Source organism: Halyomorpha halys, unplaced genomic scaffold (assembly GCF_000696795.3).
Source record: "Halyomorpha halys isolate HHAL.00 unplaced genomic scaffold, Hhal_1.1 Scaffold1437.1, whole genome shotgun sequence".
Classification (NCBI taxonomy): Eukaryota; Metazoa; Arthropoda; class Insecta; order Hemiptera; family Pentatomidae; genus Halyomorpha; species Halyomorpha halys.
Genome location: NW_027108996.1, coordinates 149,473 through 172,767, shown reverse-complemented (window position 1 = coordinate 172,767; position 23,295 = coordinate 149,473). Strand labels below are relative to the sequence as shown.

Sequence of the window (23,295 nt, the reverse complement as noted above, 5' to 3'; positions counted from 1 at the left end):
AAAAATATTAGCTAAAGACGTGCACTAATGAAAAAAAAAGAAAATAACGATAAAAGTAGGATTTATATTCAGATTGGTATATATAAATTGTTTCAATTAAGTCGACATATGTCTACAAATTAATCGTGAGAATTTGATAATGGGCAGAAGAGTTTGATGACGTTATATATAACGTATTATATATAAAAAGGGCATAACCTCCTAAAAATTAAAAGAATAAAATCACAAATAAAAACAAAATTCTATACAGGGTGTTTCAGGGTAAAGTGACCTAACTGAAAATATGAATTAAGAATCTTAAAAGAAGGAAAGAAATTCCTCTTGAACGCATTGTTTAGGAGATATTCACGTCTAAAGTTACATTTATATGAATTATTTATTATTCAGGTTATAATAAATAAATTAATAAATATTTAATTTACCTACTTTAATAATGAAATCGAGCAACGTTGAAAAAGTGACGAAATTGGAAAACGTCATGAACCCGCCCTACGTGCTAACCTTACTTATCTTACCTTTAAAACAGATTGCGTATTGGTCGATGTACCTGCCATAATCCCTCGGAGATCGAAAAACCCCTCCTCCCACCATATGTCCACATGCTATATTAAATCTTATTCTAAGTAATTACCTCGATCATTAAAACAGGTTCGGTATTTATTTACCATCAAGATAAAGCAAGAGTGCTCGAACAACACTTGATTTGAGGTATTATTTAACAAATTTCAATTATCCTTCTTCTTAAAGATTTTAAGTCCTTGTACAGGCTTGTAGAGAAGTTTTTTTCAATGTCACCCCAAACAAAAAATCCAGTTGTGGTAGATCTGGCGAACGTGACAATAAAACATATCCAGTGCCTTTCGGTCTTTGCAATTGAGGAAGAAAATTGCTGAGCCTGTCTTAATGCTCAAGGTAATCGTTTATAACAACGTTTAATATGAATGTTAGTGTTTATATTTCATTGATAAAGTAGTTGCAACAAATATTAATTTATTTATCATAACCTAAATAATTAATATCTGAGAAACTCAATAGACGTAAATATCTCCTAAACAAAGACTAAACGGACATGCTTTGAAATGGATTTTTTTCTTGTTTTGAGGTCCTTAATTCATATTTTCATTAAGGACACTTAATCCTGAACACCCTGTATATCAGACTAAGGGATCAAAATGGCATGACTCATTAAAACCTTAAAATCTCCAATATTGGTTTTTATTTTGTTTATAAAATACAGCCAATTGGTGTTTGTTGTCTTAACAAACCTAATGTCATGTATACTTCCATTATTCCAAAAGATAAAAGAACTAAGCCTTCCAAAAAATGGGATTTAAGTATACAAGAGAATTTTTTAATACTAACTTTAAGGATTCAGTATTTTATTAGTAAATTCATGGATGGTATAACCATGTGGGGGGGGGGGATTGAATATTTTCTACATGACATAAAAGTGATAACTCAGTAATAATAATTTAACATTTACTCATATTCTTAAAATTAGTTCCTTTTTGCTGAATGTGGACCAATTATGGTTGAACCGGATCTTGTTAATTCGGACATCTCGATTTAAGGAAACAGAATTGACTACGACGGATGGGCCTCCGGAGGAGCAACAAACTGGTCGTATGCAGACGTCCTCCCTTTCTTCAGGAGGCTGGAAGACAACAGGTCTAGAATTATGATTACATTGATTTATGGATACAATAATTTATATTATAATAATTTAGAAATTTGGCTTTATTACAGAAAATTATGTTATGACAAAATTTAATAAAAGTACTTTTGTTCCATGAATAATTAGGAAAATCCCATCTCTATGAATAAATTCACTGCTGGTTGAGATGACTTCATTATAATATTTCAGCTTCATAACTGCACTTAATTTGGCATTCAATATTTTACGTTCGAACATTATTGTATTTAATTGATAATGATTATAATTAAATAGTTAATGGTTAATTATCTTTTCTATGTTATCATATTTAACACATAGTAAATTTTGTAATTATTACAAGAAAAAAATACATTTGCATTACTGCTTGACTTGAAATAATTTTCTCTAGGAAGCCATATACGTCTTGCTTGCATGCATTCTCAGAAAGAACTGTGACAAAGATCTTGTCTTCATGAATTCTCATTTGTAACTTGATCTCTTCTTCCATTGCTTGGTACCCGTTAAAAATTATAAACAAATGAAAGTATTTTTCAATTGCTTCTTGCTGTCTCTTTAAGTTCAAAAATAATTTCTGATTAGATTTTAAGTCTTCAAAAACTTAATTCACATTGTAGTCGTAAAATAACACGTTTTATAAGTTCCCTCTGCTGTTATGTATTGTCAGTTACAAGGCGAAAGAAGTTTATTCTATTCAGATGGCACTGTTTTAATCACTTAATAAAAATCAATCTAACTTTCAAATACTTAAATTTACAAACTAAAAACATTCATTTCACCTGCATAATGCATTAATAAATCCTAAATGATTCTTAATTAGACTTATGAAAAAAACAATAACTTTTCACATATTTGAAATATATATTTTCTTTTATCATCACAAGGTTTTTTCCATACTATTCATGTTAATGAACTTTTTCCTATAACCTTTTCTAATATTCACTTTTTAATTGTTCAACCTTCAATGTGTCTGTCCAACCCACAGCAACCGTCAACACTTTCCGCGGTTATTTGACAACGGACTCAAAATATCTCCGCCGTATATACATAATGTTTTTGTGGGTACATTAGTGGTATATGTATGTGGCATATTTAAAGGGTTTTTAATGCATAAAAATCCGGGCTTTGCTTACAGTGACTATTGTTTTCGAATTTAAAACAAATTAACCGGTATAATATTCAATAATAGAATTAGTAAATAATCTGGAAACCATTTTTTTCTCTTCAGATATCCACCGTACGCCGCCGACAGGGAGTACCATGGCGTTGGAGGGTACATGACCATTGAACGTCCTACTTATTATTCCAGTGTCGGAGCTACTTTTCCAGCTGCTGGAATTGAACTTGGGTAAGGAGTACTAACTAGTTTATTGAACTAGCTGAAAAAAAAAATATTATTATAGAAAATAACAAAATGGTTCGGTGCTTCAGTTATAACGTCGGTGACTTGAATGCTGCCTACCAGACTGGATTCATGGTCGCTGAAGGAACCCTCAGGGACGGAAGAAGGTGTTCTACCGCTAAGGCTTACCTTAGACCCGCCAGGAATCGAACCAACATCCAAGTATCCTGGGGCTCTGTGGTGACAAAGTAACATTACTCACATCTTAAAACATATAATAGGAACTAAGATGTACATACCGCATTTGGAAACTATGGTTTTGAATTATCACAAAGAGAATTCATACAATACATATAATGATAGTACAATATATACTGACATGACATGATGGATAAACAAAATGAAGACTTCTTGAATAAAAGTCTTCTTGTTTTATTCTAACAGTTTCCTATTGAAGGATATTTCTCCGAGGATATTTGAAAACCTGATTTACCAAGCTGAGGTCGAATAACTAACACCGAAAGTTTTTTTTTTAAATAAAAGAAAATAGTTATCTAAAGATAGTTATGTCAATATAAATAATATAGAGTAAAATTAATAAGAATAATAAATTATTTACTTATTCTAGGAAAAGTCTTATTCAGAATAACACTACAGGAGTAGTAAATGAGCTTTATGATTATAATGAAATGAATAATTGCAATGAATTAACACATAAAAATTAAAAGAGTTAAAAAAAAATAATAAATCATTTTGTAGAAACATAAATAAAAAAGTTATAATATTACTAAATTAAAATAGTAATATAAAAACAAAGAAGTACTAACTAAAAAGTACAAATAAGTTAATAACTGAGTATTTATAAATTTTGATTGCAAATTAGGAACATCAATTTAAATTGTTTTGGAAATTAACGGACAGGAAGTTATAAATAGGAGGGTTTGTAGGTGAGAAGGGCACTGTGGCCACGGACTGAAGTAGGATTAGAATTCCATTGGGAAGAGGATCTGTTAAGGAAAGATCAATCGAATGCAGCAGTACAGGAGACCGGGGTATATAAATCAGTGGAACTGGATAGGTTATAAACAGAGGATTGTATTGTAACAGACTTCTGATAAATTGCCATTTCAACTCTTCATAAAATAGGGAGGTAGGGACATCTCTGAGGATTCTGAAGATGCATTGTACAAAGAAAATAATTAGAGGACGTGATAGCTGAGCAAGTTGGGATGAGGGTGGTAGAACGCTTGATCCATAACGTTATGAGTCCGATTCACACCTAGATCAGTCAATATTTATTTTTCGAACACCCTAGAAATAAATCTTAATATTTTCAATCTGAGATTGCCTATGTCTCAATGGAGGGCTTGAGCCATGTCAAAAAAATTGTGACAGTCTTGGGAATGGGCGACAGAAGTGAAACTTCTAGAAATGAAATGATGAATTAAAATTTTATTAATTACATTTTTTTTACAAAAATACAATAATATTTTTATTCCTTTACTTTTCTTATTTAATACTCATTACTTAATTCTCATTGAAGGGATAAGTGGAGGGAGGGGTTATGTTACAAACAGTAAATTTTAAGAAAACAAGTTTAAATTTTTTTTGTTGGAGGTTATGTTTTGAAGTAAACATAGTCCCTTCTACATCTAGTTATCTCAGTTATTAATTGGACCTTCTTCCTTCATCCACTCTAAAGATTAAAAAATGTTTCATAGCCTCTTCATCCAGTTACCACTTCAATTAATAAATAACGTTTTATTTAGTCATACTGTTCATTCGTGTAACTATAATTTACAATATCATTCGTATTTTTACTATATATTGATATGATTAGCCTGTGATAGTTAAAATTGCTAATGTGAATATTTGATTAAATGTTTTTCAACATTTCTTGGACATACGTCTTTCGTACTTTCTAATAGTGAGTTTATCAAATGTTCAATGTTATCTTTCCATTTTCGGCACTTACTTTTCCATTTTTCGCCTCTTAAACTACAATTTTGAATTATATCTCATTACAAAGAGGATAGAATGCTCAACATCTCTCTAACTTACAGTATCCGACCCAGATTTTTAGTTTTCGAGATATTTTAATCTTTAAACAAAATACATCCAGCGTTGCCCCCACCACTATCGTTTCATTTCCAGCGGTCCCTTGCGTTATGAAATCAATTAATTCCCATGTAGTTTGTTTTGTTTTTTTTGACTTGTATAAAGAGGATAAAGCAGTTTCATTTAAAAAAAAAATAGTTATTAATACGCTTTAGTTTTAGCTCAAAATTTCCACAGAAATTCACATAAACTATACATTAGTCCACAGTAAAATTATTGTGTAGCCTTTTAAATTCTCCCGTTAACTCGTACATTTTCGCTCCGAATATTTTATTTTAAAAAACCTTAAGGCGCTGTTCTTCCCTTAGTGTAAGATTCCACGTTTCACATCTATAAAGAAAAGTGGGAAGGATAATAGCTTTGTTAAAGCTAACTTTTAGGTTAAGTGGAACAGAAGGGGCAAGCTAAGAAATTTCGAAATCTAAAAATAACAAGCACTTGCCGCCTTTAACCTCGTTTTTATTTCCTCATCATTTTCGTTTTTCTTGTTGCCATAGAACCTAAATACTTAAACCTATCTTCCTGTTCAAATGTTTTCCCTCCTATATCTATATCACCGAAATTGCTGTTTCTACTGCTAACCATGTATTTTGTTTTATCCATCTTTATTTCAAGACCTAGATACTTCCTGGATATGTACTTTATTAGCACGGTTGTATTTACTTTCATAGTTTCCTTGTTCCAATAATACCAAATCATCAGCATACCCAAGCACCGGTATTTTTAATAACATATTCTATTGCCAGATTAAATAAGATAGGATATAATGAATCGCCTTGTTTTAAACCCAGTTGTAATTTCAGCCATCTAGGATGACACTTTAATCGTTAATGGAATGCTATTTTTTATTTATTTATTTTTTTTAGTAAATAGTTTCTAATATATATATTCATAGTTTTATCCGTTTTGTGGATGATTATGATTTCCTTAGAATACTGATCGGAAGTAACAACCGTACTGCTTATGGCGTGCAATTCACTCGGAATGGCAAGAACCTGACAGCGTACTGTACGAAGGAGGTAATACTGTCCGCTGGTACCATCAACTCTCCACAGCTGCTGATGCTGTCTGGAATAGGACCCCAGCAGCAGTTGACAGAACTCAACATACCGGTCATAGCCGACCTCCCAGTCGGAATGAACATGCAGGTTATTAGGACAATGTACCTTAATTTATTATATGTCTGTATTATTTCGATGATTTTATTACATGAGCCTGACTTACAGGACCACATCGGAGTCCCAATGGCCTTCACGGTCAATGTCAGTACAATCAACGCAGGCATCTTCCAGACGACGGAAGCGGCGGTAGAATACGCCCTCAACAGGACCGGACCTCTCTCGTCGCCTGTGGGTGTCGAATCCATCGCCTTCATGAACCCTCCTAACGCCACCGACGGGGAGTACCCTCAGCACGAGATCGTCTTCACCACGTACCCTCCCATCAATCCCAGCAACGTCAACTACTTTATCTCTCTCACTTTCTACCTGCGATACCTCAGTAGAGGTTTAGTAGCCCTTTTTTGTTTAATTATTACCTACTCTTTTTATCAATAAATATAGTAAGTTATTTTAACGGTTTTTTAATCTTGAACCGATTATTTTTATTTTGTACCGAGAGGATACATATGCAATAGTGTAGCAAGAAATACAGAAATTCGGGGCTAAAATCTTGAATGGGCCCCTTTGAATTAATAGATGGAGGGGAGGGGAGGTTTCACATTGAATAATCCCTAATTCAACTGCTTCCTTCCTGTTCCTCTTGGAACAGACCTACTCAGTTGACTGGACTATCTTTCCTTTCCTCTCTTCGACTTTACAAACTGGTTGGGCGTTACTAAATTCCGGACTACCTCTTGGTTTGTTCTTATCTTAGCTACACTATACTTATGCTCAGTAAATTAACTAGGTAATCACAGTTTAGTAACCAAGGTTAACACAACTATTCTCACCATGGACTAACTTCTGTTATATGTATTAGGTAATACAATTACGATAAATATGCTCCGTAAATTAAATTTTGATGGGTCAAATTACACCATGCGCAAGTCTCCTTTTGGGTACCCCTGCATTGATTGGCAACACTTCAGGCTTATGATATTTAAAGTCCCACAACATTAATTTTAAGTAACTCCAAACTATCAAATAAAAAATTATTGAATTTTTCTTGCTTCATGGTTTCAGGTTATATCATCCTCAACTCAAGTAACCCCTTCGACAGGCCAATTATCAACCCAATGTATCTTTCTGTACCGTCAGATGTGGAGAACCTGATAGCAGCTCTTCAGAACGCAGTTGCGGTCTGTAATACGAGGGCGTTCCAAGCCCAGAACTGCAGCATTTATACAGACCTTTTTACAGCATGCTTGGTAATTGTTTTATTATTTTAATAGAAGTAATCGTGCCTCCCTAGTATTACAATAATTTTAAACTTTATTAGTTCTGTTTTTTATGATGTATTTGATATTATAATTTTTAATTTACTGTCATTTCCGAATACAGCTATTGTTGAAATGAAAGTACACCACAAGAAAAAAACATTAAAAAAATACGGAAGCAAATCGTTTTAGTACGCCAGGGAATGCTGAGAACTGTCGCGAAAACTAAAAATCTTAGCTGCATATTATTAGTTTTCGATATATTTTAATCTAAATACAAAAAAAAAAAAAAATCGAAAATATCAAGAAAAATAAAAATAAAGAGTTGCATACTGTAAGCGAGGGAAATGTTCAGCATTTATTCCTCTTTGTAATGAACAATAATTCAAAGTAATATCTTAATGCTGCAACGAGTTACAGAGGCAACAAGTGGAAAAGATAACGCCAAAAATCATGTTGTAGCACAAGGATAAATAATTCGTAGGCTTACAAATGAAAAACATGTCTTTGTGTTATTTGGTTTTTCCAGTCTAAAATGTTAAAAAGATTAAAATCCAAAGTATTTATTAATATAATAAAAATCTGCTAACAAAAGTAAAATTTCTAAACAAACCATTTGAAAATCTAGATTCCATGTAACAGTATTCTGGTTTTGTACCGGCCTTTGTTACTTTGGAAGGTATCAGATAGGAACCAGTTCAACAGATTTCTCTGATGCCAAGTAGGATTTGTGACAGTGCAAATAATGTGTTAAATGTGTATGTTGATTGTTGTAGTCGTTCCCGACGCAGAGTTACAGCTGGTACAGATGCTTGGCTACCAATTACTCCACTTCGATTTATCACCCAGGTTGCACTTGCAGGATTGGTAGTGTGACCGACCCTCAACTCCGGGTCTACGGGATCAGAGGCCTGAGGGTAATAGACGCCTCGATTATGCCGTCCATTCCATCGGGGAACATCAACGTGCCTACGATTATGATCGGGGAACGGGGTGCCGATTTCATCAGGCGGGACTACGGGGTTTCGACCACTGTTCTCCACGACGGAAACGGACCCTCATAAGTTACAGTTTATGCAATAAATTGATGCAGTTTTCGTCACATTCGCAATATCTGGAATTGTAATTCCAGGGGTAATATTATAAACAATGTTGTAAGCTTTATTTTATTTTAAGCTTAAGATTTATAAATATAATTGTATTTGTAAATTATTTTTCTTTCCTTTTTCACTTAGGATATTAATAAAATCAACTTAAATTGCATTAGTAGATCGCCTCCTAGAAATTGGTTAAAATTTTACTTTGAACATACTGTCATATATATAAGATCTGTTCTACATGTGAAATCAATAGATGATTACAAAAACGATTTACGAAATTCCACTCCAATCTACCAACAGTTAAAGGAGCAGAGACATATAGATTGAGCAGTCCTACCACATCGCGAAGACTGAAGCCCAGGCTGATCCAAGACATCCTGTTATAAATCTTTATTGATTTATTTTGATTATCATTATTTTAATTTTTGTTCTTTTTTTATTATTATATATTAGAATTAATTAATTTTTTTAAAATTATTGATTACAAATAATTTTTTTCTATAAATATTTTTTGTTACGTTTGTTATTTTTCTCTGGATTATTATTTTATTTTTAAATTGCTCTTTACTATTTTTAATTATGATAGTAATAGCGGTACACCTTGCACAATACTCTCTTCATTACCAACTCTTAAAAAATAAATCACAAATTGTAACAATAACCATGTAAGGCCAACCAGTGTTGATCTGGTAATAAATAAATATTTTAAAAAAATACATAGGATCTGTTATGAAAAGCTTGAAAACTAGATTTATGGCAGTTATTTAATATTATGCTTAACTTTAAATTACTAAGGTGATAAAAAAACAGTTATACCTTATTTATTTTTTTAAGATGTAATATGCACAAAGTCCTATAAAACAACTTATTCATATTCACAATAAGTGAACAAAGTGACAAGGATTTTTTTTTTACAAAATATAGAAAAATGTTAACATATAATGAATATAAATTACTAAATTTTCTATAATTTTTACGTGATGGGTTAGTATATATCATATACGACATATGTGATGGATTGCACACTGCTCCATTCAAGTTAATTATTCTTTTCTTTCTTTTAATTTTTGCGAGTCTTGAGGATGAGATGAAGGGATAGAGAACCCTGAGAAAAATCTTTGTTTCAATGGCCTTGGAAGACTCCAATATAAATTCTCATACTGTAGGCGAAATTCGTAATTGTAACGGAAGAGATTGATAATTTATAATAGATTTGTTGAACACAATTAATTCTCTGTAAATTCCACTAGTTGACGTTTAGTAATAATATATAATTGACTTGTAAATGAAACGAATGACTATTGTAGAGATGGAAGACGCCGGTTCAAGAATGCAAAAGAGCCGCCAACCTCTGGGACGGCATCTCCTTGAAGAAGACCCTGAGGACCGTGGACTTTGCTAGCCTGGCTATGGACATGAGAACCGTGATGAGGGCCTCTCCTCTCGCCACTCCGCTGTACTCTCTTAGCAGCCTCAAGGTCTGCTCTTGTAGCATGCCCACCTCCGTCGTCTCCACCACATCTGCAACAATATCCTACTGTATTAACTAACAACATTACCTATACAACAACAGTAAACAGTGGTTTACTGTTTGTAGTGGTTTACTGCTTGTAGTGACAAGCAGTTATTCCACCAACAGACTTTTAATATTGTCATATCTAAAAGAAAGCTATTTTCATATCAAACCAAAATAGCACTAGAGCCCGGAAAAAAAAATCAGTTATTTCACTCCAATTTTTGATTACTTTAATTAAAACTACGTATAATTACTAATAAAAAATGAGTCCACCACGTATAGTTAAGAAGAATAAAAAATGGTAGCTCTTTTAAAATACTAACAAAAATTTCATTCGGAGCTCAATATTTTTGAAACCACCATCGACACTACAAAAACTAAGAGAACATTATTTAAAGTAGAGTAAATTTACTAAAATATGATCTCCAACAAAGCTCTTTACGTCCGATAGGTCTCTACTGCTCCTACTATAAACGCCATAAACTTCTTTATAGCACATTTAATTAAATCTGTACGTCTAATGGTTTCTGAGATACAGACTTACCACAATAAATTTACTAACTACTGATACTGATTTTTCAATACATTTTTTACGAAGTGTTTTAAAAACCTGTATCTCGAGAATTATTGGACGTAATCGGCTCTATTAGGTCTCATGTTTTAGTAAATTTACTCTACTTTAAATAATGTTTTATTAGGTTTTTAGTACAGATATTTTTTAAAATGTGGAGCTTTGAATGAAATTTTTTTTTTTACATTTTGAAACAGCCACCAATTTTTATCCTCCCTACCTATACTTGACAGCCTTATCAATTTTCTCTAGTAATTATACATAGTTTTAATTAAAGTAGTTGTTACGGCGGGTTGGGGTTCGAAAGGAACCTTTACTAGCCCAACCGTGAAAAGAAAAGAATAGGTCGAATTTTGTTATTTTTGTATTTTTAAATAAGTAAACATAATAAAAAGGAACACAAAATATACAACTAGAAAAAAAATTAAGCTTAAAACTATTACAAAACTAAATTAATTAAACAAAAGAGATAAAAAAGTCTTATTTCACCGGTGATTGGTGGGGCCCCGATTGTGGTTGTTCGGAGTGGACATTCTCTTGGAAGTAGATCGACAAAAGGGACGTACGTTCGCCCGCCTTGTCCTCTTGGAGGATGAGTTGAAGATGTCCGCCCGCCGTGGCTAAGATGATTTAGCTGGCGAAGATGGCCAAAATGCTGGTAACTACGAGAGCGTAGTGAGGGGATAAAGGAGACGATGTGTGTGCACACGTAGAGGCGCTAAGAAGTCATATGTCTGTTTTCAGTATAAAAAACAACAGAGAGCGGATTTGTTTTGTTTTTTATATCATCTGTCACATAGTCGATTACCGATGATATGTTGGCCGCAACAGTAGTAAAAAATGGGGTAAAATAACTGATTTTTCCTTTTTGGCTCTCATACTATTAAGTTATCTAATCAAAAACAAGTTCGAGCTGGAGTACCTCAGGCAGCGTATCAGGCCCTCCGCTTTTCAAAATGTATTGCGTAGACATCCCACAACACTGGGCTATCCTTATAGCACATTTGCCGATAATTCAGCCATTTTAACATCCAATAAAGATGCCACTGAGACTTATCAGGCTATTCAAGAACACCTGAATCACATTTCTAGTTGGGCCAAAAGGGTGGAATATAAGATTCTATTCGTCACATTTTCACTCTAACATGACTCATGCTCTCAAGTGTTTTACAATAACAAACCAATACCGAATTCTTACATAGCACGCTATTTAGTTCTCTATTTGGACAAAAGACTGACATAGGCAAACTATAAGATGTAAAAGAAAAGAATTTGACCAACGATGCAGACTTCTTTCTCGGCTACTTGACAATTATCAGGCTGATAAACTAACCGTTTACAAATTACCAACAAAACCACTTTGTGTGGTCATACAGCATTGAGTAATGGGAATAGCAAAATATATATATCATAAATATCCATTCATTTCAATCCAAAGTACTCAGAAAAGCAGTTGACGCCCCTTTTTACTTAACACAATGACCTTGAAATTCCTTTTGCCACAGCGACAACAGACCGTTTCAATAATTTCCACGACAGACTAACTCAAAGTTCCAATTGACACAAGGACCATCAACTGCCAATAACCCTAATAATCCACCCAGAAGACTACTTTGGGACAGACCTAGGACTGTTCTGTTAGTGGAGAGAATTCAAGTAAACGGTAGATGAAGTTGAGCCTATCCGCTACTCTGTTAGGCGTTCCAGCGTAGAGAAAGGCTGAATCGCACTTATTTGTGGAGGCCTTTCGAAAAGAATCCCAACCAATCCGCATTCACGTGTTCTTTAAATATACCTTGGGATTTCCCTGTTATTCTCCTTTATTAATACAAGCTCCTTCTCACCATTCTACCAAGGTCTTCTCGGGAGAAAACATATCAGTTACCACAGTTACCTTCAAAGCAAAACAAAATCTAATAGGATTCTTCCCTGATATAAATTTTAAATTTAATGCTATAAATAATGATTGTAACCGAAGATATAATATAATATAAAGTTGATGGAATGAGGTCCTTTAAACTTAACAGTTATTGCCATGAAAATCAATATTTTACAACAATACATTACGTACAAACTGTTTTATTTATAAACCAGCAGTGGACGAGAAAAAGGTTTGAGCTGGCGGTGAGGGATGGAGCGTAGGTCCCAGAGCGCCCGGTTTGGAACTTTGTGGGTTTGATTCCAATCTTGGCTGTTGATATTTATTTCTCGGCGGTACCCATAAATGAATCTTGACATTCACCCTCACCATGGTTAGAATGCGGCGGCAACTCTGGTATCCAGTATGGATTGTCAAAAAGTTCTCCCACCAGATAATAATAATAATAAAGCCTTAGTAAACCCTAAGTTTCGATGCCGATACCACCAATCGTACCACCAATCGATACCACTAATCCTTTTCGTCCACTTGAAACAACCTAACATACGCCTAAAATGTTTCCAGCCTAATCTGGAGTACACTTGCGACTTCTCCTCTAAACTCTAAAGTCAGGGGTTGTTAGAGAGGTATGGGTCCAATATATTTCTGTTTGGAAGATTTCCATAAATTTAAAACAGCTCGAGCCTAGCCTATGACAGCTTCCTATTTTGTATATTATAGGGCACGTGACGCAAACAATACTTATGCGGCTGTAAATCGGGGGAGGAGAGGATGGAGGGGGTCGAACTTATGCTGCCCGAAGGATTGTTAAAAAAGGTGAAATTACTATCCCAGAGGGTCTATTCCTTTGTCAGGGTTATATTTTTATTGCTATTCGTTTGTTTTTTCAACACTTAAACTATTTATTCAAACATTTATATTATTAAATAAACGTATTTATAAAGCCACGTTTCCATCCAATAACTAGTGACATAGTAGTTAGTTGTTACATAACAACCCATCTCTAATAAATAGTATTTGTAATATCATTAGAGTGAAAGGAATGTAAGTGGGTACTAACTGGGGGTAAACAGAGCCAGGGCCTTGAGGCAGGCAAACTCGGTGTGATCGGGCCTGAGCGAGGAAGTCCTTTCCGTGACCCTCTTCAGGCACAGTCGTTCTCGCAAGTCCTCGTCGTTTTCCTCAGGAGAATGTGCTGAAAACAACAGTAATATTTTTTACAAGTTCATGGTTTCACGGTAAGGTGGGTTACGTATGGATAATCATTGGTCAATTAGCTCACCGTGTTCAATCGGTAGTGACCATTGAGCAACTGTCAGGACGAAGAGGTCCTTCCAGGAGTCTTCTAATAGTAATCTTTGTACTTCATGGCCTAGCTGAAGGAAAATAGTTATTATATTTATCCTGCCAACTTTAAATAATATTAATATATGTAAAATTTACTTGTTGGAAAGAAGGTATCGCCCTGGCGCAACGAACAGTCAGCTGAAGAAGTTTGCTAGCGGAACTGCATACGTCTTCACAGGAGAGGAGGCTGAGAGGCAGCATATCAGAAGGTATGGATTTGAATCCTGTTGAGGACAAATAAGTTACAACGTTTTCAATTTTTGTTAAACGATATGAAATTCTAATTTATTGTGAAGTTAACAATGAGATTACCCGTGTCCTGAGACGTGGTGGGCTCCTGGGACGAACTAACTTCGTCCTCTTTTTCTTGTCTGATGTAACTGCGAAGATAGCTCCCTATTCCTGAAATATAGTATTATTTAAAGTGATCTTCAATTAAATAATATTTTATTTATACCTCAGTAAAGAAAATTAAATCAACATAGATTTTAATTTTGTAATATATGTGGTTAGATATTTGTGACGGCACACTTCCGCGTGAAATCTAGTCAGCAAACCAAGAAAACAGGAAGATATTCGACCTAATTAATTATTATCTAATATACACGTATATAAAATAGTGTTACTGTTTATAGAGTAAAGAAATAATTGTATATTGTACTGTTTAATTGTTAATCACTCTATTTTACCTTTAAAGTGTATATAGCTAGAAAGTAATTGATTAATTTCTGAAACTTGAAAAAAAAATATTAGCTTACCAATGGGTAGAGGTGGTGGTGGGAAATACGAAGTAGGAGGTGGAAGATACTGTGGGTAGAGTGGCAGCTGGTAGCCGATCTGCCCGCTACCCGGGGGTACGATAGTCGAGTTATTTCTTGGCGAACGCTCGTGTTGAACAGCTGTTAAAAACAAAAACAAAAAATTGAAATTTTCTATCATCATCATGCATAGGATCAGTTATGAGGCATAAATTATTCTTTTAAAATGCATTAAAGTTAAACATAATAATTAGGGTTCCTAATAACCTAATTACCTAATTACCTCTCAAGGAAAAAAAAAAAAAGAAGACAATTGGAAATATTTATTTCATCATATAAAGGTTCTGTTACATGTTTGCCAAACTATGGGAAATTCGTGCACAAATCAAAGGGCACTTGTATAATATAGAAATTCACACGTTTATGTTCAGTTAGCATTGTTTTATTTTATTATATTTTCCTTTTAATCTATGTGTTAGTCTTATTTTCTATTTATTTATTATCTATTTGTTTGTTTTTGGTAAACTGATCTACTGCTGTGACTATGAATGATGGTCTCATCTCACATTGCCGTCTAATATTGAATTTGTTTAGCGAGTCACTGAAGAGGATCTAGGAGGGTGAGTTCCGGAGAGCGAATTTGTTGATCGGGTGAATTAAAAAATTATGAAAGGGTGAAAAATTGGAGAAGCAGAAATGAGAAGGAAAAATAGGAATGAATTGAAACATTGGTATTTGTTGTACAGACCGAAATTGAATGTAAAAGGAAACTGTAGGGGAAAAAAATTGTTTATTATATCTTATTATTGTATCTCTTATTTTCTGATTATACCATGTATGTGTAATTTATATATGTCCGATTACGGATTGATAAGTATGCTGTGTGAGATAGCAACCTGATGTATTTAGGCAGCATAGATAAATAAAGTATTTCTCTCTCTCTCTGCTAACAGATGAATAGTAGTGCTCTCCCTGTTTCAATTAATTAAAAAATTTCCCAACATAAGGATTCTATGATTGTAAATAAATCTTGTCTTCAAATCTTGTCAATTAGCTAAAGTTTATAAAAATATTGTATGTGTAGGTAATTAAATTAAAAACTATCTGATAAAAATATTAGAACGAAAGTTGAATTTATGGGTTATGTAGTACAATATATATGAAACTACTTAGCTAAAACTTAGTTCGGTTTACCCCTCAGACGGTTTTACCTGTCAGTTCAGTGTTTCCTACTCACCCATCTTATTCGCTGCAATGCTTAACCTTTATATGCTTTGATCGAGTATATATGTTCATACTTTTTGTATTATTTATAATACAAATTTTTAATTAAAAAAATATTTATAATAATTACCGATTAACTACGTTCTAGAAGTCGATTGTGTTTCGTTCATATTCAAGGCTAGAAGCCGAGTAAAACAATACCCTAGGACTTTTAATTCACGTGATTTTCATCCGACCAAATTATAAGTGGTAGACAAACTTTGGTAGTTTTTAAATATAAAATTTCTTTCTTCCGATAGATTTTGTCGTTGTTTACATCAAAACTTGATACATTCTACAACACCAACATAGAAGGCAATCCTTCCCGGTCAACCCGCCCCGCTAAACCTTCTCTTTTTATTTCGTACCTATCATTAAAAATTATAACGTTAGTTCATACATATATAATACATGAAGGTATTATATATACTTTATATCTTCTCCATAAAGTATATATAAACATGCCAAACATCTTTTTTTTTTTTTAATTTCGTTACCTCCTTTATTATTATATTCGTTTAATACATACATAGAACAGGGAAATGAAAGCCAAACCTGGATGGGGTGAAAGTCATATTTCACTTTTGAAACATTTATTTAAAGCGGGAAAAGAAGGAGGCTTAAGTTAGAATATTAGTTAAATCGGAAAAGATTTGAAACGTGGCAAAATTTCGAAAACGGCGTAAAATCTACCCTATCAACCATTTTTTCTTTTTCTTTTTTTATCCTTCATTAAAATAATAGCATTAGTATTTCATACATACATAACACATGAAATGTATTATATATCCTTTACAGTGTCTTCTCCCTTTGATTGCTGTGAACGCAGAGTCTGGACCATTGCAGCGATTTATTTAGCAACAAGAGCTGCGACCTATCTCGGCAGCACTCTTCCTCGGATCTATCGGAGTGGAGCAAACGTTTCGTCGAACAGTATTTATTTTATATATTTATTTCTTTTTTTTGTGTAATTATTTTATTCTTAATTTTATTTTTATCTGAAAGGCCTTTTTATTTTTACTTGTATATTTTGTTTATGTTATTTTTTAGTTTTTAAAATGTTTAAATTGGCCAAATAAATGTTTAATCTGAGCCAGTTTGTTTTTTGTTCATTTTAAAGCCTTCCAACAAAAAGACATAGTCGATTTGAGGTGGCATTAACAATTGCCTTTTGGCATTATAAGGTGATGAAATGTGTCCAGTTAGGTAGTGTAGATGTAGTAGCCTGTGGCTACGCCATGGAATCGTTGAAACATGACCACAGGCTTTAGCTAGACTATACCACCTAACTGGACTCATTTTAACACGTTATAATGCCACAAGGCTCTCCTCCACCGAATAGTTGTCTTCCTTATCTTAATTTTAAAACAGCCACTTATAGCGAGAATATACACAAATAACCTGAAATATATTTACCGGGTGTAGTTCCCTGAATTCAGCGTTCTGTAGCCTTCTAAATCACCCTGTTAACATATCCTTTTCGGTCCGGATAATTCACTTACTACTTTATTCTTAAAAACCCTGAGCCGCTGTTCTTACCTTAGTGTAAGAGGCCCGTAAACAACAGTCGTAAGGATAATAGTTTTGTAAATTCTGACTTTTAAGTTTCTGAACCCTTGAAGAATGGTGCCAAAACTGGAGGATTAAAGTAAATTCCAATAAATCCCACCAAATCACATTTACCCTTCGACGTAAACTCATGACCTCTTCCCCTACAATATCCTTTAATAATACCCCACTTAATCCTGTCGAACAGATCCATTACTTAGGACTACATCTCGACAAACGACTGACATGGAATCCTCATACAAGACTAAAAAGACAAGAAACTGCTCGTAGATTCCGACTATTGCAACATTTACTAGACAAACGGTCTAAATTGCCAATCCATTACAAAAGACTGATCTACATGACTATCATAAGGCCTATCTGGACTTACGGAGTTGAGCTTTGGGGTTCCACTAAACTATCAAATTCCCCCAGAATCCAATCCTTACAGTCCAAAATCCTTCGTAAAATCCTTAATGCTCCTTACTTTGTCACAAATCAAGTCATCCATCAGGACCTCAATGTTCCATATGTTGCCGATTTGGCTAGAACCAGATACCGTTCCTTCCATAATAAACTTCTCAACCACCCAAATCCACTTGTTTCTCCTTCATTACCTAATAATCCTCCTAGGCGTCTGAAAAGAAGATGGCCTCGAGATCTTCTACTCTAAAAATGTTATTGGAGTTCTATCAGTGGGTAGATTCTCCACATGTTTTTATCATGTCACTATGTCACCTACAGCAAATTTACTAGTTTTATATATGTGTATACAGTTGTAAATAACAATAAATAAATTATTTAAAAAAAGTTTCTGAACGGATGATGCAAGATAAGGAATGTGGAGATTGAAAAACAACAGTAATTTCCCACCTTTAACCTCGCTTTTATTTCATCATCTAATCGTTTTTATTAACGTATGTAAAATTATGAAATTTTAATATTTAATTTTGTTGCGCGTTGCCTGATAACCATTGAAGTTGTTAGGTACCGAATATGGTATAATAGTGCAACCATAATTTATTATTAAATATTGTAAATAAAGCAATAGCAATTTTAGGAGGATAAAACTAGACTAGGAAGGTAGAATATGATGTGAAAGGGAGCTGTAATATGAGGAATATGGAAGAAGAAAAGGACGGTAAGGAGCTGTAAGCGGCAGGCGGCAGCTCCCACATTAGCTCCCGGCTGAGCAAACACTTGTCGTCCCCGCATTGTTTATGTTGGTCAGTGTTTTATCTCGGTCTCTTCCAAGCCACTACATCTATATCGACAGTTCTGTACCATTGGCATTGATGATTGTAACAAAGGTACAATTACATTAAAACTGAACTGTTAAATAGGGCAGTGAAAATTTAGCGATTTGTTGTCTACATTGTCATGCAAACGGCAAGTGTGATTTGATGAAATATATTATTCTATAAAGAAAAACTGCTTCATTATCTATTTCTACAATATTTGGCAGTAACCCTTTGTTAACTTTAGTAAATTTCGTACGTTTTTTAATCAACTAGTTGCTCGAGGGGTTGGTTGGGCATTTTATCACATTTTTTAAATCTTGTCCAGTCAGCTTTTATGTGCACACTTTTAGTTTGTTAATTGGTAAATTCTCAATGTTTGATTATTTCTATTAGTTACGTTCTATTAAAATGGAAGTATGAGTAACCATTAAGTAAATAATTGTTTTTATATGATTTTCCTTTATAAGCAAAAAAAGAAATATTTAACTGTAAACAGCGTGAAACTTTTTTAATCTTTTTCATTTTTTATTAAATAGACCACATATTTACTTATTGTATTTATTAATTGTACAGTGGTAAATTACATTAAATAAATAAATAAAAACACGGTACTGTGCAAAAAGTGAACCAACATTTCAATATATTTATTTTTTAAAGAAAACTTTGCCTAATCCAATTAATAATATGATTCATTTTTTATTTATGGACAATTGATTTTTCTAAATAATTAAACACAGCAAATGGCCTACATATCGCTTGTATTGAACGTGCAATAGTTTGCCCCTGCAAGAACTCTCGCATTAAATATGTTCTCATCTTCTCTTTAGTTCATTCGAAATCTAAGTGATATCATGCTCATTGGTATAAACAATACAATATTATCAAGGAAGTCTACTGAACACATATAACCTGTGGCAAAGCTGCATACTTAATAAAGACTATATTTAAGTAAAAGTTTACGTAATAAGTAATCACGTTACCCCACTGCAAAATATCATTTCACTTTTACTGTTAAGATTCAGCAATATGTAAGCTTATATTAACCCACTGTGATCGTACCCACAATAATGAACCATACTTATTATAAACCCACAATAATGTATTGTACCCACTGTGACCTCATAGCAAGGCCGTACATGAACATATGTTTTATTTATTATTATTCAGGCTTGAATAATTTGATACATGAAAATTGGAAATCAGTTGAGCCTATTGTTCAAATAAATGTTACATATTATGATATAGACAGGCTAAACATATTTTTTCAATATTTTTAGCTAAAATAGTTCTAAATATACTAGGCATATTACTGTATAATTTAAGCAATAAAAAAGTTTTTAGTTCAACATTTTTTTATATATGCATAAACGGACAGACAAAACAACTTTGATATAATAATTTTCAGGATCTTGAGCTCATCTTGTTTTAAAACATTCGCTCTATCTACACTGGGCCCAATCTACGCTCCATAGGTACGTATTTAGCTAATGATGTCCGTGTCGAAATCTATTAAACCTAATCTGGACCGTCATGATTCGCAGACTTTCCTCTAACACTTCGAAACCACTCACATTTATAATGGCTTTTATTAAAGTGCTTAAAAGAATCGAAGTTGAAATTTGTCACTTTTGCATGAAATTCTGTTTTATTGATTCCTCATTCGTCAAAATCCATCCAAAAACATACGTACGATAATAAAATTGAATGTAAAGATAGGAATGGGGAGATACCATCTTTCTTCATCTTGACTTGAAGACACTTGCGGAACCTGCAGGCTTGGCATTGGTTCCTCCTCGGTACATCAACGACGCACCTTCCATTCTCTTTGCACACGTAATCCAAGTTCCTGAAATTCGATATATGTCCTTATGACGCAAATTATTTCAAATGATATTATTTATTCAAAGTATTATTTCTATTAATTAAAAAAGAAAATGTAAACTTTCATAACTCACTATTTTTAAGTTGAATGGAATATGGTCCGGGTGCGGTCAAAAAAACTCAAATACTAGATAATTATACTATTTTATTGAGCCAACGTTTCGCCCCACGTTGCAGGGCTTCGTCAGGGCTAAAAAAGCAAAAAACATAAGTGTAAAATAACAGGGGTATAAAATGTAAAAAAATAAGATATAATAAAAAAATTAAAAGTTATAAATAGTAAATGAAAAGATTAATAGTAACAGATAGAATTTCTTCTCTTCCTTTTCATTTACTATTTACAACCTTTAATTTTTTTATTATATCTTATTTTTTAACATTTTATACCCCTGTTATTTTACACTTATGTTTTTTCTTTTTTTTTTTCCTTCTTATAACTATAGTGTTTGTATCTTTTTTAGCCCTGACGAAGCCCTGCAACGTGGGGCGAAACGTTGGCTCAATAAAATAGCATAATTATTTACTATTTGAGTTTTTTTGACCGCACCCGGACCATATTCCATCCATCAATACACACGGTCAATCAATAATCTTCCAGTATCTCACTATTTTTAATTACAAGTTTTTAAAGTTTTCACTGAAAGTACAAAAGTATATGTTAGTAATTTGTATTATTTTTGCAATTGATCTTTCGTTGACATTGTACATTGTATATTAAATGACCACGAGTTTACTGAAGCAAAAATTTTAAAGAAGGCAAAGGATGTAAACATTAGAAAATACATAGAATCTATTTACATCACAAAAAAATATAAAAGATATGAATTTTAAAACTTAATTAAATTAAATAAAATATAGGAAGTATTTTCAACATTTTCTAGACATCATAATAAGATAGATTTTTAAAATAAGTAAAGTGAATACACTAATTATAGATAAGATTTCTCTACACTACTTAGAGATACTATTAATATACACTACTAGAGATAGGACAAGATAAATTTCTGAGTCAATACCATTGGGTTTTTTTAAATATATTTTAAAAGAGTTTATTTTTATTTTTTATTATTTTTTAAAATTTATTTTTTTTATTTTTTTTTATTTTAGTATGTATGAGATCATTCATCACTATTACCTATTGCCCACAACTGTGTGGCAGATTGATTACAATTACATATTAATCTATCAATAAATAAATCTATCTATAATACCATTGGGCACATTGCAGAAAAATAATGCAGAATGGGAGGATGGATGTAATATAAAACAAAGGTCACATTCGAAAATAATTAATAACATTAAAATTTAACATTAAAGTAGGGTTTCATTTGTTATTTTTAGATATTTATGATAAACAAGATAAAACAAAACTTATGATTAATAGACACAAATAAATATTTTTAACTTCTGGATTTTCTCTTTAGGAAGTCTGGTAAGTCAATTCATAAAAATTTGTTGATGTTAATAAACTTCCAATTGAATGTAATTTATTTTAAATTATCATATTATAGTACAACGTTTCGGGACCACTTTTCCATATTCATGTACTTTAAACCTACAACAATAATAATCCACCATAATAACAATCTTCATCCATATGTATTATAATTCATACAATTATATTCACCTCATAATTTGAATTTCATATAGGAAATCATGTCACATCATTACACTATTCTCACTTTTCTACCATTACTTATTTGTGCATTCTTGTACACTCAATTGGAAGTTTATTAACATCAACAAATTTTTATGAATATTTTTAACTTATTTATATTCATGATTTTGAATATGAAAATTTGTTTTAATCTATGTTGACATATGTCCATCATATAATTTAGGGAATGAAATAAAAATTAGAATTTAAATTCTGTGCCAATTCTTAAATTGATACATAGTTATTATATTATATATTATAATATTGAATAATATTAGCTATTCAAATAGTAAGTTATATTTAAATAACTTTATTATTTATTACTTTTTTAATATGTACATATTTATTACTCTTATACCTATTACTTTTATTGTACTTATTAACCTTATAATTATTACCTTTATATTTTTACTTTTAGTTTAAAATATATATATTTTTTGTATTCATCTATATAGAGTCCCGTTTTGAATTTTAATTGAATATAATTGTTGATGACCATGTTGGATTTTTATGTAAAGGGTGTTTTTTTAAGCCCGATAGAACTTGAAATTGTAAAAAATAACACAAAAAATTAAATTGTAATCAAAATTTTTTTTTTATTCGAAAGATCAATACGTGACATTAACATTTGAAAATGATTTCGGGCATATGGGCACCGCGGCTGTTCTTGACGAAGCGCATTCTGTAAAATTGTGTTCAGCGATGAGGCGCATTTTTGGCTTAACGGGTTTGTTAATAAGCAAAATTGCCGCATATGGTCGTGCGATTTGACACCTCTCGATTATTTCCTGTGGGGCTACGTGAAGTCACTGGTTTATGCTGATAAACCAGCAACAATTGACGCCTTGGAGGCCAGCATTGTTCGTGTTATTCGTGACATACGGCCAGCAGTGCTCGAAAAAGTGGCCCAAAATTGGACGTCCAGAATGCGCTTCGTCAAGAACAGCCGCGGTGCCCATATGCCCGAAATCATTTTCAAATGTTAATGTCACGTATTGATCTTTCGAATAAAAAAAAAATTTTGA

At 32.7% G+C, this 23,295-nt stretch overlaps 2 protein-coding genes across 2 annotated transcripts in view; one reads left to right on the top strand and one right to left on the bottom strand.

The window, feature by feature from the left end:
• LOC106689721 (uncharacterized GMC-type oxidoreductase Mb1310) overlaps positions 1–8,694 on the top strand; it is an 11,997-nt gene extending 3,303 nt beyond the window's left edge. Inside the window, exons 4-10 of the mRNA XM_014434861.3 lie at positions 1,572–1,668; positions 2,901–3,020; positions 3,104–3,262; positions 6,064–6,280; positions 6,359–6,638; positions 7,316–7,500; positions 8,286–8,694. Of these exons, the coding sequence (XP_014290347.1) occupies positions 1,572–1,668; positions 2,901–3,020; positions 3,104–3,262; positions 6,064–6,280; positions 6,359–6,638; positions 7,316–7,500; positions 8,286–8,573 (1,346 nt within the window). The 3' untranslated portion in view covers positions 8,574–8,694. The remainder of the gene's footprint in view (positions 1–1,571; positions 1,669–2,900; positions 3,021–3,103; positions 3,263–6,063; positions 6,281–6,358; positions 6,639–7,315; positions 7,501–8,285) is intronic.
• A 755-nt stretch (positions 8,695–9,449) lies between these two features.
• LOC106689719 (COUP transcription factor 2) overlaps positions 9,450–23,295 on the bottom strand; it is a 28,073-nt gene continuing 14,227 nt past the window's right edge. Inside the window, exons 3-9 of the mRNA XM_014434859.3 lie at positions 20,463–20,578; positions 14,681–14,821; positions 14,235–14,324; positions 14,019–14,146; positions 13,858–13,951; positions 13,636–13,770; positions 9,450–10,130 (exon numbers count right to left, since the gene is read on the bottom strand). Coding sequence (XP_014290345.1) covers positions 9,934–10,130; positions 13,636–13,770; positions 13,858–13,951; positions 14,019–14,146; positions 14,235–14,324; positions 14,681–14,821; positions 20,463–20,578 — 901 coding nt within the window. The 3' untranslated portion in view covers positions 9,450–9,933. The remainder of the gene's footprint in view (positions 10,131–13,635; positions 13,771–13,857; positions 13,952–14,018; positions 14,147–14,234; positions 14,325–14,680; positions 14,822–20,462; positions 20,579–23,295) is intronic.